The 16,859-nt window shown below is 46.9% G+C and overlaps 1 protein-coding gene and 1 long non-coding RNA gene across 2 annotated transcripts in view; both read right to left on the bottom strand.

Annotated features, from left to right (window-relative positions):
* The window catches only part of ZNF704 (zinc finger protein 704), a 211,073-nt gene that overhangs the window by 25,048 nt on the left and 169,166 nt on the right, over positions 1 to 16,859 (bottom strand). The window contains exon 5 of the mRNA XM_070630381.1: positions 2,004 to 2,104. Within this exon, the coding sequence (XP_070486482.1) occupies positions 2,004 to 2,104 (101 nt within the window). The remainder of the gene's footprint in view (positions 1 to 2,003; positions 2,105 to 16,859) is intronic.
* LOC139085006 (uncharacterized) lies at positions 4,736 to 16,791 on the bottom strand. Its single transcript, XR_011542957.1, has 2 exons — positions 13,090 to 16,791; positions 4,736 to 13,009 (listed from the first exon to the last, which is right to left on the bottom strand). It is a non-coding gene; the product is annotated as an uncharacterized lncRNA (long non-coding RNA).

Raw genomic sequence — 16,859 nt, 5'->3', positions numbered from 1 at the left:
AGTTCACACATTCCACTTCTCAGCGGCCCAGGGTTCGCTGCTTGGCAATCCATGCTGTGGTAGGCGTCCCACATATAAAGTAGAGGAAGATGGGCACGGATGTTAGCTCAGGGCCAGTCTTCCTCAGCAAAAAGAGGAGGATTGGCAGCAGTTAGCTCAGGGCTAATCTTCCTCAAAAAAAAAAAATGTATTAAAGAGAAAAGCAGTGGGCTGTTTTTCCCCGGCCACGGGGTACACTGCAGCCACAGCAGAAAGATCTATGTTCTTTGGGGTCTGGAAGGTGTCCGCCACCTCCACCAACATTCATGACACACATTCCATCGTCTCAGAGACCCCTAATGGAGCTCCTGGACGAAGGCAAAGGCACTCTCTCTCCCAGTCCATGGAAAGCTCAGGCCCCGGGCTTCACAGAGTTCAGCCTTGCATCCTGCTACCCAGCCCATTGCTGCGCAGTGGCTGGCAGGCAGGGAGTCGGAATTCACCGGGGCAACGTGAGGAGTACAGCGTGAACAGGGACTCCTGCGGAGGCAAACGCGTGGCTGCATTTTGAATGGCACCCACCACGAGAGCACCCCGGGAGCTCAAGGGAAAGTCGTGTGATGCCACTTAAACATGTATACACGGCTTCATGTGCTTCTGCGAGGGGTGGGACAGCATTCAATTTTCCAGGCAGACGGACTTTAAAACAAATGTCCTAGTTCCTGATTATAGCTTCGGGAAGTTCTTTCTAAGCCTTTAAATAACTCTGAGCTATTTATAAGGGGAGTTGTCCTGACGATGAGGTTTGAGGGGAGGTGGGCAGGATTTCCTTGCCTGAAGCTTCAGGAACAAGAATGAGGCAGTCTGCCCAGCGTGGTTCCAGAGTGGGGTTTCTTGGAGGATGAAGGCGGGCCTTGCTGGGTCACACCCACAGCGCTTGGTGCCATGCTCTGGAAGGGTCTGGCTCCGTCTCCAAACATCAGCCCTATGGGTTAGGGAGCCAGATCCTCGCTGTTCTCCACAGTCATGGAAGGCGCCCGCCGGCACAGATGAGCAAAATCACCCCAGCATTGTCATTTTCTTTTTACATCACTTCTTAAGGATGACGCATTTCCTAAACTGATCCCTTGCTGGGCAAAGTGACTGTACTGTTTATTTCTCAACACTCATCTTGTTGGAAGGCCACCTCTGTGTCCAGCATCCGGGGCCGTGGTCATGAGTTCGGACCTGCCTTATGTGCACTCCTTATGCCTTACAGCCTCTCAAGGTCCCTTCTAAGTCCCAGATCTCTGGACGAGAAAGACCCGGAGACTACAGGACAAGACTGCTGAACCACCACTGTCCCCCTATGTGGTCCCTAATCACTGAGGCTCCCAAAGCTTTGGTTATCTTTTCTTAGAAAGGTTTTTATAGAACACAAAGGAAAGTGTAGATTGTACAAATAAAGGGCTTATTTGAACAGCAGAAAATGATGGAGCCAGGTCATCCGGCATCCTGAGAACAGCAACAGCAGCACTGATCAACACAGTGGTTCTTAAAGCCTTGTTGGGCTGTCCATGCCTTTGAGGCTCAAAGTCACGAATACTCTTCATTGGGAAAAAAACGCACATTAATTTCAAAGACAATTTCAGGGGGTCCTACCCTACGCTGGTGCTTTATATCTTACAAATCACTCTCACATTTTACTTTTGACCCTCACACATGAGCCTGCAGGGCTGATGGTATCAGTAGCCTCACTGGCAGAGGGCCTGGAGGCTCAGCACAGTGACTTGTCTAACATCACTTAGTAAGTAAATTGGGGAGAGTTTACAACGTTCAATCCACGTGCTTTCCACCGCGCCATGTTGGCCCACACTGTCTGCAGTGGCCATCTCCACAGTGATCAGGAAGACCAGGCACACCCAGTCTCCATTCTGGTGCTCAGGACCTTGAAGGCACAGTGTGGTGTGTAATGTCCGAGAGCAGGTGGCCTTGGAATGAACTGATGGGGACGCCACCGAGCTCTGAGGGGAGGGCTGCCTTACCCAAGATGGATGGTCCGGATGTGTTTCTGGATTCCCGCTGCAGTGCCCAGCACCTTGCCACAGTTCTTCCAGAGGCATTTGAACATCACCTTCATGGAATTCTACAAAGGCGAGAGGAGGTTACCTTAGAATGAAAACTAGCCCATCGACATTGTCTTTCTGTCGCCCCACACATTTTTTCCTTCATTAGAAAAGTAAGGGCTTCCCATTTTCTCGACTATAACTCAGCACATTGTTCTAGGAAACCCCCCAGCTGCGGAGGGTCTTGGTCATCTCACGTTCCCCTGCATCCCTCGTGAAACTGAGTTCTGCTGGAGCACTTAGTTCACTTCCATCGAGGTGGTCACAGCGTCACTTAGCCATTAAGGAAGTAACATTCACAGAGCACTTACATGTGCCAGGTGCTGTTCTAAGAGTTTATGTCATTTAATCCTAAAAAATGGATACGATTATTTCCATTTTACAGATGCATAGACAGCTCAGTAAAACGCGCCCAGTGGATGAACCAGCTTCCTGCAAAGCTGGGATACGAATCCAGGAGTCTGGCTCCAGGAACCACCCTCCACCAGGATGCAGTCCCACCTTCTTCTATAAGGGTCTCAGTGTTTTCCAAAAACAGTCCAGCACAGTGATTGAGAACACAGATTCTGGACTTACTTTCTCAAGTCTGCAGTTCCTTTATTTATCAAGAAGGAACAAGAATAGTACCTATCTCACAGGGTTATTACGAGGGTCAAATGAAGTCATGAGAGTGAATCCTTTAACACAACCCCGACAGGAGTGATCATTCAACCAAGGGCAGCTATTGTGGTATTATTATTATTGTTATTATCATCATGATTAGACTTCCCGTTGTGAATCTGACAGGCAATAGATTTTCTCCAGGGAGAGCCCTTGTCATTGGGATGCTGTCTCTTTGCTGACTGTTCCCACGGGCGTGGTGACAATCACTTCCATGTGCTCACCAAGCCCCGTTTCCTTGTCCTCCTGGGCACACAGCTAGACTGAATTTCCCAGCCTTCCATGTGGTCAAGTGGGGTCATGTGACTAATTAGGACCAATGGGATGCGGGCAGAAGTGACAGATGTCCCTTCTAAGACTTATCACTAAACTATTTCCCAACACCACCCCAGCTCGCTCTGCTGTCTAGATGCAGAGGACACTCGAGGACTCAGGGGGCAGCAGGACCACTAGATCAGGGCTTCTCGATCTTTTGTTTGCCATGAACCCTTTTGGCAGTCTCACGAAACCTATGGACCCCTTCAGGGAATAATGCTTCTTAACGTTTAAAATAAAATACATAGAATTACAAAGAAAAGCAAGTGTACTGAAATACAGTTACCAAAATGTTAAAAATATTTTGTGATATGGTAATATATGTACTCTTTAATTAACACATTAAATAACAAGATCTGGAAGTGAGTCTAATAACTACCATAATTTCAAAGCAGTGTTAAGCACAAATGATATTGCATGATATCTGCTAAAATTGTAATGTGATACGAAAATATCTATGATTTCCCATGGTAGTAAAGTCACAGGTGGCACTCATATTATTGTGGTTCAATGCTTTCAATCATAATTGTAGGAAATGCTAAATTATAGTTAAGAGGTTAATGACAATGAAGATTTACTTTTTCCCCCGTCTAAGTGCGCAGACCCCTGAATTCTGTCCACCCCGTTGGGGATCTGGAGAGTCCAGGTTCAGACCTCCTGCGTTAGGAGGAAGGAGCCTGGGTCCCTGGAGGACTGTGTGGAGCAGAGAGCCACCTGACTGGATTGTGACATAAGAAATAAATAAACCTGCGTGTTGTTAAGCCATGTCAGTTTGGAAATGGGTTCTGGACAGTAAGCCGATCCTGACCAATAAACACAGCAGTGGCGACACCGTCCCTGAACTGATGAAACTGATGTAGCTTTGCTTACAAGTCTAGTAGGATTTCTGCCATAAAGTCCTTGTGGCTCCCACCATCACATGCCCAGTTCTATGAAGCAATCGTTTACACATTTAGAAGATGACTCATCTGGCTATTACTGATGGGATTAGCGTCCTGATCCAGACAGCCAACCCCACCAAAGACCTTCTCTAGGCTTTTTATTTTTTTGGAGGAAGATTAGCCCTGAGCTAACACCGGCTGCCAATCCTCCTCTTTTTGCTGAGGAAGACTGGCCCCGAGTTAACATCCATGCCCATCTTCCTCTACTTCATATGTGGGACGCCTACCACAGCATGGCTTGACAAGCTGTGCCATGTCTGCACCTGGGATCCAAACTGGCGAACCCGGGCCGCCGAAGTGGAACGTGTGCACCTAACCACTGCACCACCGGGCCGGCCCCTTCTCTAGGCTTTTTAATTGAAAAGGTACTTGGAAACTTCCAGAACTGAGGAGTATCCTGTGCGTTGGGGAATGGTCACTTTCAGTATGGCAAGAGGAGGAGAAAGCACAGCAGCGCATGGCTGCCTCTGCTAGAGCAGATTAGTGACAGCAGAAGGAGCCCAGGGGTCCGCTGTACCCCAGAGGCTCTGCGACCAGCATGCACGGCGCAGCAACCCAGCCATTCCTGCCGCCACTCCTGGGCGTCACCACAGCTTGGTGATGCTCCCCACAGCAACGTGCGGTACTGAACTCCAGGAGCTGCAGCTACAGGGAGCAGGAGCTGAAACTGTTACAGGAGCTGAAACTGTTACGGGACGTGAAGGAAGCTGAGAAGCAAAGACACAATTAAGAGCCTTTAAGGTACAAAATCCTGATGAGTCCGTGTTTATTCTAAGGAGACAGTTCACAAATTTCAGGCTCCCTGATCTCCTTGGGCCACTGATCTAAACACATAGGATGTAAGATGAGCTGAAGCGGGAGTTCCAATCCCACCGCCAGCCCCCAAGGTTCGCAGAAAGGGATCTATCTGCTTGGTATTTTTTTATTCAAAGCCCATAACAACTTAATAGTATTAACGAAAAAATCCTCACACTATGAGTGCTTTCTGCCCATTTTTCAAATGATGAAGCTACATTATTAGAAAATATGTTCCACTTAAAGAAATTAATGACTCAAACTCAAATTACAGGTAAATGAGAGTCCAAATATCTGTCTGCAAATGCAGCCATGATAGATGACAACACTTTCTGATTAATTCCAAACCTCTTTGCTGATGGTATTCCTTGACACATTGAACTAAACAGCTATTTAGCAAGGAAGATTCCAGGTGCTGGGGATACAGAGCAAAAAGAGGAAAAGAAGCTACCCTCTAGGAACCTTATGTTCTAGCGGGGGAGAGACAGAAATGGTAGCAAACGAGGGTCGTTTCAGATGTGGAAAGGCTGCTGGAGGAGCGGGTGGGGCTGCTTTAGGTGTGAAGAGGCCTCTGGTAGGTGACTTCTGAGCTGGGAGCTGAAGGTTGGAGAAGGAGCCAGCCATGCTGAGAGCTGGAGTATTCACGGCACAGGGAAGAGTTCATGCAAAGGCCTGAAGAAGGGGAGGAGCTTGACATCCTGGGGGCCAGGAAGGATACGTGTTTGCAGGGAAACGAGAGCGAGCGATCTGTTGGAGAAAGGTGGAGAGGAAGGCAGGGCCAGGTCATACAGAGCCTTCTAGGCGAAGGTAAGGAGTTCGGATTTTATTCTGAAATAAAAGAGAAGCTGCTGAAGGGGTTTAAGCAGAGGAGTGACGTTATATCATTTGGGTTTAAAAAAATATATATCACTCCATTGTGGGGAGAGAGCAATATCATCAGCGTTATGTTACTGCAGGTCAGAGAAGATGGTAGCCTGGAAGAAGGTTTGGGCAGGAAGGATGGAGAAAAGGAGACACACTCAAGATACACGTTGGAGGCAGACCCAACAGAAGTTGCTGTTGGGTTGAATATGAGGAATGTTGAAAGGGATGGTGTTAAAGATGACTTCGATAGCTGGGTGAATTGCGGTTCTGTCTTGCAAACGTTGATTTTGAGACACGTATTATAGATCGGGGAAGGGGGCAAGTGGGGCACTGGATATATGAGTCTGTAACTTAGGGAAAGTCAGAGCTAGAGACATAAATGTGAAGTCAGGAGCTGAAGGACTACTTAAAACTTAGGATGAAATCATGTAGGGAAAGGTGCAGCCAGAGATGATTCGATGGCCCAGGACACGGCAGCATCCAGTATTTCACGTCTGAGATCGAGAAGGAGCAGTCAGAGAGAGAGAGAGAGAAGCAATCACGACAGTGCAGTATCACCAGCACAAACAGAAGAAAGCGTTCCAAGAAGGAAGATGTGACCAGCTGCACTGAATGAGGACTGGGCGGTGTCCCATGCATTTGGTCCCATGGATTCTCAGTGTCCCAGACAGGAGCAGTGTCACAGAATAGTGGGGATGGAAGTCAGATCACCATGGTTGGAGAGAAAGTGGGATTTAAAGAAGTGGCGAGAATAAGTGCCAACTTTTTCAAGAAATTTGGCTGATGCATGAGCAGTCAAGGGAGAGTTTGTAAAGATGAGTGATACTAAAGCGAGTGGCTATGCTGATAGGAATGAGTGCGAATACAAGAAGAAACTGACAGCGTAGCGGAGATGTGAGGGATAACGCAGGGAGAGGTCCTGCAGAGGAAGGCCAGAGGAGATCAGCATCAGCACCTCAAGTAACAGCACAGGTAGAAGGGCTGCCCTGGGTGAGAGCAGGCCAGCTCTCCACCGCAGGAGAAGGGAAGCCAAATGGTGGATGGAGATGCAGGTAGTTTGCTGATTTAAAAAATGGCATGCCTGTCTGAATGCTTTCTGCTTTTTCAGTGCGGCAGGAAGCGAGGTCAAAGCTAAGGGCAAAGAGGGGAGGCTGTGTGCAAGCTGTGAGGAGACCAGAGAAGGACGCAAGAGTTGCCTGAGAGAGTGAGACAGGACCAGGCAAGGCAGAGGATATTTCCATATTCACGGGGGAAAACGAGCATCCACAAGGGAATGAGACTTAACAGTGTCACCGGATGGTTCCTCCCCATCAGTCAGCTTGATAAAGGCTTTCATAATTAATATAATAGTATTACATGACTTATTGAGCCAAATTCCTTCTAGATCTTAGGAATTTTTTAAAGGCTCAAAGTGCTGATTATTTTAAGAAATGGTAATCACAGTGGTATTTTTGCACCATAATAGGTATTATTTATAAGAATGCTGTTCCTAGTCCTTGCAATAGTATGTCAAGCATTTGTTTTTTAAGTTGATAAGTGGTAAAGCTTGGTACTGATGATAGCAAATACATGTCATCAGTATAACTCCTTTCCTTAGTTAGGAGGAAATAGTTGAAATACAGGTATCAAACCCGAAAAATACAATGACACTGACCAACGTCCTCTCTAAATCCTGTGGAATTAGGATAACCACCAGTTGCAGCTGTTTAAGTATTATCTCCTCAATTACACCCATATCTTTTCGGGCCCCTGCTAAGGGCTCCAAAGAAATCTGTGGCCCGTGGAAAATTAGGTAACGGATCTGAGGAAAAATGACCAGCTTTGCTGCCTCCTTGCTTTTTCCTTTTGCTGGGTCTCCAAGAGGCACGTCGGGGATAGACAAAATAGCATTCATCACAGTAAGCTCCCTGAGCGTAGGAAGCATGGCTTCTTGGCCAACACTCTGCGCCAGCGCCTGACATCACATATCAGTAAGTGACTCTCGGGAGGGTCGAGTTTTGGGGCCCACAGCAATGAGCCACATTTGAGATGACTGACTTTATGGAAGCATTTTGGAATTCACTTAGTACACAATCTAAGTTCAAAGAATGTTTGTCAAAAAGATTATCGTTCTGTAGCATTTGAGAAGATTTGCCAGCACGACCAGCACTTGATTATCTTACCTGGCTGTAAATTAACTTCTCAGTGGAGGTCTATGGTGAGGCCCCAGGTGGGGACCACTGGCTTATGGAAGGCTTTCTCCTCACTCTATATAGTACTTTTTCTTCCAAACTTACACACCCTGAACTGAGAGCTACTTAAGGAAGGTCTAAGTTCACCAGAAAAAAACAGAACATCTGCTGCAGGAAAAACGACTAATTTATAACAACTCAGGTCCTTAGCATAAGCAACAGGAAGACCTTTATGCGGTTTTATACCCTAGACGTACAGTTAGAGAAAGTTCCTGTTGATTCGGGAGGTGGTAGCAAATGCAGACTCGGAACCATAATGACATATAGTAGGGAGACCGTAAACTGAGTTTGGGGAGCGGGCAGTCCCCCAACCCCTTCACAGAGGGAAAGCTCTGCTCTCTCCTCTTCCTCTTTTTTTTGGCATTTCCTTTGAATGACACACCTCACATTTATTCTCCCATTTTATCCTAACCTGCCAGAGCTCTGCCCTCAGAATTTACTCATGGCCCAGTCCCGGTGGCCTAGTGGTTAAGTTCAGCGTGCTCTGCTTCGGTGGCCCAAGTTTAGTTCCTGGGCACGGACTTACACCCCATCAGCGGCCATGCTGTGGTGGTGGCTCACGTACAAAAAAGAGGAAGAAAGATAACAGATGTTAGCTCAGGGCAAATCTTCCTCAGCAAAAAAAAAAAAAAAAAAAAAAGGAAAAGAATTCACTCCTGCACAGATATTTGCCATCTCTAAATTTGGGGTCGCTATAGATTAAAAGCTTTGGAAATGCCTATAATCTTGACCCAATTCAACTTTTAGGGATCTATCCTAAGAAAATCAAAGTGTCTGCAAAGATAGATGTATAAAGACATTCATCACACTGATTTTTAGACTAGCGAAAAATTAGAAATAATCTCAAGGTTGAGAATAGGAGATTGGTTAAATTAATTCCATATAACTAAATATTAAAGAACCTTAAAAAATGGAGTTGCAAGAAAAGCTGCTTTCATGTGAAAAAACAAGTTCCCAGCGCCGTAAGGGAATTGCTGACACTCCCAGTTTGCCCCTGCAGGTTCATAAGCTCCCTTCTCCACTCTGCTCTGTGCCCTAGAGGCTGACCTGTGTGCATCAAAGGGCCTCCTTGCCTCCTGCTGGTTTCCAGTTGGGTTTGGCCAATGGGCGGCACTCACAGGAGGCCAGGAGGCAGGAGGAGAGACAGAAGGCAGGAGGGTATGGATTCCCTCAGCTTCCTTCCTGCCTGGCCACAGGTGGGCAGAGATGACATTTTTCCTCCAAAAGCTACCACTTCTGTTGGTATTTCCAGTGTTTTGGTAAATCTATGGGTTCTGAAAACCCCTCTCTTACTTGTCTCTTCTGCTTAGGGGTGGTAATGTTGTCAGCCCCCAGGGTACCGCATGACCCCCTTCTGAGTCCTCGAACTCCGTCTGCACCTTTGCAAAGAACCCCTTTGTCAAACTCTTCTCAATCACCCCACTTGAGCATGCCACCTACTTCCTGCCAGAAATTGACCCATACAGGGGAAAGCAGGTTATAAGAGAATATGAACATTATCTCTTTTTTTTTGAGGGGGGATGTGTAATGCAAATAAAAATGTATGCTGCATGGTGGAAATATTGGGGAGGGGCATCTTATTTTTACATTAATTTCCAAATGTAAAACTTACCGTACTTTCAATTTTAAAAAGTTATTTCTTGAAAAATGGAAGTCGCCCTATATTACTTGCCTGACTAATTTGGGAGAATGGAGTCTACCAGCAGGACTTTCTCAACTTTAATGAAATGAAGTGGCTTCTCGCCACACAGGCGAAGGGTGTCCTTGGGTCAACCATGAGGTCCCTTAAATGGTCCCCTAACTACGTCCAGTGCATTATCTACAAACTGACGACTCGCTGTTCCACTGAAGGAAAGCAAGCCACGGGAAGAGGAGAACAGAGGAAAATAGCTCAATAAACAATGCCCGGATGGCCACATGGGTCCAAGCTCGCCCGAGGAAGCCAAACCAAGCACAGCAGCTGGCAGAGTCGTGGCGGCCAGGTCTGAACGTGCCCATCTGTGACTCGAGCCTGGTTCTCCTTGCAGCTCTGATGGAAGTTCCCAAAACTGGAGTGTCCAAGGGAGGCGGAGGTCACAGGTGCTTGGGAACCAAGGTGTGCTAGGGTCTTCCACACATCTGCCCTCTTTAACACTCACAGCCACCCCAGGAGCTGTGCTACGAACAGACTCGTGGACTCTCCCGTATGCCCACGTGGGATTTGCAGCAGCTTCCAGGCCAGCTCTTGAAAATCACCGGCTTTGGTGCTGCGGGCTCCAGTGGTTGGAGAGAGCTTCCTGGAGATTCCTCACCTTTGCAGCAGCCTCCAGACCGTGTGCGACACCAGCTGCTCGGGGGCTGCAGGCTGAAATCACTGGCCACGGCTTCCCAATGCAAGCCTCGTCCCTGTTTTTGAATTGTTTTGTCCTTGGAATACATGGAGTAGCTTCTGTTTTTGCACAGAACCAGTCTGATACACAGGACTGACAAGATGCTGCTGAAGGTCACCTTCTGTTCCAAGAGTGGAGACATAGCTGGATTTTGAAGTATCACATAACATGCCCAGGGATAAGTCCAACTAAAGCCAGATTCGAGAGGGGACATGGGGTTAACACCAAATTCCCTTTTCCAAGGCAACGGAGAAGATCCTCAGGTGTGTTTTACATAGTGATTGGGGGGTGTGCATACATGTGTACGGGTGTGTTGTGGACGGGTGGGGTGGGGTGGATGCTCACACATCGAAGCTTGCCCAGAGAGGACCAACGTCCTTGCGGGAAGGAGAGAGTGCAATGATTCTGCACAGGTCATTGGCTGCATCACCCACACTTCCTCAGCCTGCCTCATGTGGGAGGAACCCACACTGCAAGGCGGAGGCTTCGATGGCTCTTTCAGGATCAAGAGGTCCACTCGGACCCTCAGCAGGCTCCACAAGACTGAGAGGTGAACAGATATCTTTAAAAAATCAGAAACTGCCTAGAAGCTAGGAGGGGCTCCACTTTGGGGCTTTATTTCTTTATTTGTAAAATGGGGACTGAACAAGATGAATAGTTTTGTATCTGCGAGGTGTTTGAGGTTAATGCAAAGTGATGGGTGAATTCAAATGTACCCCAAGCACAGATTAAATATCTCCCACCGGTCTGCACTGTCTATAGATGCTGTGGTGATAAAGAAAATAACAAGAAGAATTTTGTAAAAGGAAGAACGCAGAATGTATTCTTTTGTGTCTCGCTTCTTTACCTGAGCGTACTGTTTCTGAGATTCACCCGCTGTTTTGTGTATCTGTAGTTTCTTCCCTCTTTGGGGTAGGATTGCATTGGATGAATGTACCACCATGTGTTTATCCATTGCCCTACTTACGGACATGTGGGTTCTTTCCAGTTTGGGATGGTAAGGAATAAAATTGCTATAAACGTGTGTCTACCGCTCTTTTTGTCGACACACGTTCTCTTATCTCTTAGGTAAATATGTATGAGTAGAATTGCCGGGCAATATCCTAAGTGTATATTTAACTTTACAAGAAACTGCCAAACTGTTTTACAAAGTGGTCGCACCACCTTGCATTCCCACCAGCAATTTGCCAACACTGGGTATTTGGCACAACAAAAAGTGTACGCTGTATGGTTCTATTTGCTGGAAGCTCTACAACATGCAAAATTAACCCACAGTGACAGAGTCAGGTAGTGCTTGCCCGTTTGCCACGGGGGCGGGGGCGTTGGACTGCGAGGGGCACAGGGAGCCGGCCTCGATCAGAGCAGTGGTTACTCTGGTGGAGAAATCAGTCTAAACTCACTGAACTCTATGCTTCAAGTGGATTCATTTCACTGTGTGCAAATGACACCTCTAAAAAGCTGATGCAAAGTGATTTCCACAACCACCACAAAAGCATCGCTGAATTAATAAAAATCCCTGGTCGTTATGTATTTTCTCAATCAGTGGGTTCTCAATGTGCATCGCGTCTCTGAGGACATCCATCCATTTCCAGACATGATCATGCGGTCCTCTGACTCGGAAAGGTCGAGTCTGGGCGAGGCGATTTCTGAAGTCATTCGAGCTCCAATGCTCCGAATCCTTTTTACTGCCTGGCAGATTATTCTAAGACCCTGTCAGGAAATTGCCCAGATCCTTCTGTTCCTTACCCTGATCCTCTCTGGGGCCAAGCGCTTCCCCTGCTCCGGTTGGCGATGCCGTGTCATCAGCGGGCCATCCGTATGGGGTGGCCCTGAGCTGCGTTTCTCGGCGCCGCCCTCCCCAGCACTGCTCCCAGACGGGTCTATTTCTGGAGCATCAGTTTTGCAGAAGGCATTCTCTGCTCAAAATTAGTGGGTTAGGAATTCAGTCAGCCGAGAGACTGGCAACGTGCTCATTCGTGAGGGCTTTACGGGTTTGTTTTCTTTTTAGAACAGTCATTCACAATTTAAAGTGATTCACTGCTTTTCGGTCCTGAAAGATGGAAAACCCAGAGTGGAGCAAATGATGAATTCATTGTTTACTACTGTGTGACTCTTCTCGAAGCACCTTATGCTAACTCCGCACTTTCTTCTCTGCCTTGAGATTCTCCCTAGTTCGCAGGTAAATGGTTTACGGTCAAGACACCTGGGAAGTAAATGAAAATGATGAAGGCTGGAATTTCGTGATTGCCTATGAGTTGCTGCTGGAGTCCTAGATGGGGGTCTTTGGATGGCCCCCGATTCTGCCACTGTCATTACTGCCCTCGCATGATCCGTAGGCTGACCTCTCCCATTAACTGCAAATAAGCCCAAGGTAGCTGAGGGGCCCAGAGCATCCTGAGCTGCAGCGGCACTGACACGGTCCATGGAGGGTGAGGACAGAGGACGGAGGGAAACAGCTGCTTCTCTCCACACCCCGCTTCTCAAATTTCCATTCGGTCAGTTTTCGACGGGTAAAAAGAAAAGCAAAATATTAGCAGCCAGCATTTATTGCTCAAATACTCTCACAACAACCCCATCCACGGGGTGCTCTCATTATCCACATTTTACAGATGAGGAAACTGAGGCTCAGAGAGGTCAAGTGACTTGCTGAAGGTGACATAAGGACCAGAGATGGGGTGCTAATTCCAGAGTCTGAACGGTTTTATCCTGTTCAGGAATGGACAAATCTGGAAGTTGACGGAATCAGGAATCTGACACAGAAAGAAGCACATTAATAATTAGTTATCAGCGCTTCTTGATTTTCTGGAGGTCTTCTGGAAGGGATGGTTACCTCTTGGCCTTCCACAGAATCTGTTTTCTCCCAGACGCCTGGAGCGGCTGTATTTAGGGTCACTGCATCACCTTGTGGTCACGACAGGAACTGCACCTTCCCGGAGTCCTAGTCCGGCTCACGCTGCCAGGGTTTTCTCTGAGCCTGTAAGGACTGTCAGTCTGTCTGAAATCCCAGAGGAAAAATTCTGCTGGAAGTGGGCTTGATGCAGCTGGCTGGCTGATCGCCAGGGTCGGAGAAGGAAGCCTTTCATTTCCCCTTCTCGCGTTTCCACCCACCTAGCTGAAGGTCCTCTTAAGAGCAGTGGGTGCTTCATGCAGGCGGGCGGCCCACCAGCAGCCAGCCTGGGGTTCCTGCCTCCGCCCTCCATTTCTTTCTGAACCCTCTGCACCCCTCTCCCGCCCTGCCATGTAATGCTGGCTGTAGCTGTGTCTGATTATTTCCTTTCCATGTGATTCTCCTCTGTGGGCAGAGGGAAATGTGGATTCTTAGAATTAATTTGCCTCAAGAGTCTCCTCTTTGCTATTTCAACAAAGCTGATCTTATCTCAGCCACATTATAAGCTACACAACCTTGGGCAATTCACATAACCTCAGTGAGCCTCTTCTGCAAAACGGGGATATGAACATGCCAAGGATTTTTGTGACGATTAAATGAAATGCTGCATTTCAAAGCATTTGGTAAACTGTAACTAAATATGCACACGTAGTTATTATCAACAATGTTTCTTCCTTGCTGCTGATAAGAAGAGACATTGCCTTGTCTAGGCAGCCCATCTCCAGTTCTCCCTCTTGACGTAAGTGGAACATGGATCAGTGTAAGAGGTGAGAGGTGTGTGTCAGGGGGAGGGAGTGGGAGAGGAGATAAATAGCTCCCATAACCAGGTGGGAGATGAGGATCATTGCTTCATAATCACATACAGGGAATGCTGGCTCCCCCTTGGATTAAGGGTCCTAAAATGTCTATTACAATGTTGCCACATTCCAGTGCATGGGGTTTTAGGACCTATAAACCCTTTCTCCACATGGTTACACTTCATCTGCATTACTGTCCTAAGATAGCTTTGGTAATACCTGTTTGCCTGTCGGACAGCTGAAGCAGCTGATGATCAGAGAGGTGAAATGATTTTCTTAAGCTCTCAGGGCAGCAAAGTTGAGTTTAGAATGTGGATCTTTTGGTTTCTGATCGGGTCTCCTTTATTTACCTTTTATCACGTTATCTCTTTATCACACAGAATAGGGGCTTCTAAACTTTTTTGACCATGAGCCACAGTAAGAGAGACATTTTGCACAGCACACACTAAGTGTACGACCGAAACAAAAGCATCCAGAACAATACCTACCCTGCTTATCTACAGGACACCCTATTCTGTCCTATTTCTCACAGAGGTGCTGTTCACAGCTCATGAAACTGATTCATAACCCCCTAGTGGATTGACACCTGCAGTTTGGAAAGTACTGATCTAGAAGGTTCTTAAATACTCCCCATAGGACATGTGACCATCACGATTGCTCATGGTCTCAAATGGATATCATGAATTTGAGGGAATGAAGAGAAAAATAAGATGAAATCAGAAATAGGATGAAACTAGAACATATTGTCTAATGGATTAAGCAAAGTAACCTAACTCTTAGAAATCTTTGGAAATATGATGGTAAGAACTCTACAGTAACTGCCTTATAGTTACTGTGTTTCTACCACATCATGAGCGCAGAAGTTATCACTCCTAATCATCACCGCCTCTTTACACATCAATGTCCACCCACCCAGCTTCCAATCTTGAAGGAAGAGGCTGCCCCTTACCCTCAGGACACTGAGCATCGTGCCTGATTGGTGCTCGATAAAGATTTGATCACTTAATAAATAAAAAAATGAACAGCAACCATCTTACTTCCTCATTCCTCTCACTATTCAAAGATACTTTAAGCTCAGAAGGCAACAACTTGGTCTATGGAAGATCCATGCATTAAAAATTAGCAACTGTGAGCTCCACCCTGTTGGTATCACCCCGGGGAAGCCCAGGATCTGAACAGAGGGAGAAGTGATAAAGAAAGGATGAACACGGTTCTTTCTCGTTCATTCATTCCTACTATCCAGCATCCTGCAGACTGTGTCTGTCCCCTTCAAATAAATGGCACTTTGTAATGAAGCTTTTTTTTTTCCTCTTCCTTTGGCGACTTGACTATCCCATGATTTAGCCCAAGCCTATATATCTTCAACAGAGTCTGACCAATGCAACCTAATTGTAATGCAAGAGTGTGCATTTTGGCTCGCGGCTACATTAGAAAGGAAAGGCGGTGGGCATTCAGCAATGCCCCTTACAATCATTGGGGGTGCCCTGTGCTGGGAGTCCTTCCTGCAACGCCAGGCCCTGCTTGATGAGAGCCAGGACCACACACACAGGGGACCCCAGGGAGAAAGTCTGTGCAGCCCGAAGCAACAGGCCAAGACTGGCTTGCAGGTTCCTACTGATACAAGTGCTGGCCTCTCTCCTCGACTAGTCAAGCGAAGACCCAGTGTCCCTGGGGATCCGCAGGGCGCTGGAACGACTCCAGCTCCCTGCAAGATGGACTGGTGTGTGAAATAGTGACTCTTCATGCCACTGCCTCTGGGAAGGACAGCAGACTACATTAATACCCTGCTCTCCGGGTAGAAAGCTGCCTGTACAACCTCCACTGTCACACGGGCTGAACGCCGCTGAGGGTGACGCAGGCAGGGACGGTGTTGGAGCAATGCCATCTCTTTGTTTTCCTCTTTGAAATGAATTGGGGGGGAAAAAAGGTTGCATCGCAGTCCTCGGGGTTTCACTTTGGATTTTCGTTTGTGAAGAGTCGTTAATAATGAAGTTCCCACTAACAATGGAAAGGGCTATATATAGAATAGTGGTTTTGTATTGACATGGTGATTTTAAAAATGTTAGAATAGTTTTCTAGATATGGCAGTAGCATTGCTTTATTCTATGAAATAGAATCGCTTTTGGAAAATTGTTTGTAAACATAATAATTTAAATGTATGTGAAGAACATGAAAAGAACACGAGCTTTAGATTCAGGCAGACCTGGGTCTGACCGTGGCTCTGGCCCTTTCTAAGTGAGTGACAGGTTGAGTTAAATGTATCAGCTTCTTGATCCTCAATTTCCTCCTGTCTGGATGGGAAAACGCTTACCCTCTGGAATCACTATGAGCAGGAAAGAAACGAGTAGTGTATTAATTTATTAAATCCATGAATTAGATCTCCTTTTTCACGTTTCATTTAGTAAACATATAATTTTCGGTAGTAAGTAGGTACATATGTTTATATGTCAGCTTCCACGTTATGTTTCATGTCTAGTTTTATAAAAATAAGATACAAGATATTCTTTCCAATTACCCTTCAGGGCTGATTGAAGCAGAAAAAAGAAAAAGATGTGAATCACGTTTTCCAGGTGAAAAAATTAAGTCCCACAAAGAGAGGGAGTTAGTCACCAAACCAAGCCCGAAGCCCCATTTTCTAACTTCCAAACAGCGGCGAGTCCCAGGATTTCTGATGTTAACTCTTACACCTGTGCAGCCACTTACAGCCAGAGGATGGAGCGCGTGGGCTCGGAGGAAACGGATCAATATGTTAGTCATTCCGCCTTTAATCCTGACCCTGAGTTCATTTGGAAACTTCAAGGAACATTGGAGGGACAGGCTGGCTGTCTATCAAAGGGGGCGTGGGTTGGAGGAGTCTGAGAGTCGCCCTCCCCCCCCCCCCCCCCAGGCGCAGCCTGGCCCCTGGAAGGGGACGGG

This window comes from Equus przewalskii, chromosome 8 (assembly GCF_037783145.1).
Source record: "Equus przewalskii isolate Varuska chromosome 8, EquPr2, whole genome shotgun sequence".
NCBI classification, from domain to species: domain Eukaryota; kingdom Metazoa; phylum Chordata; class Mammalia; order Perissodactyla; family Equidae; genus Equus; species Equus przewalskii.
Note: the sequence above shows the minus strand (reverse complement) of the source record. Positions and strands in the feature narration are given on the sequence as shown.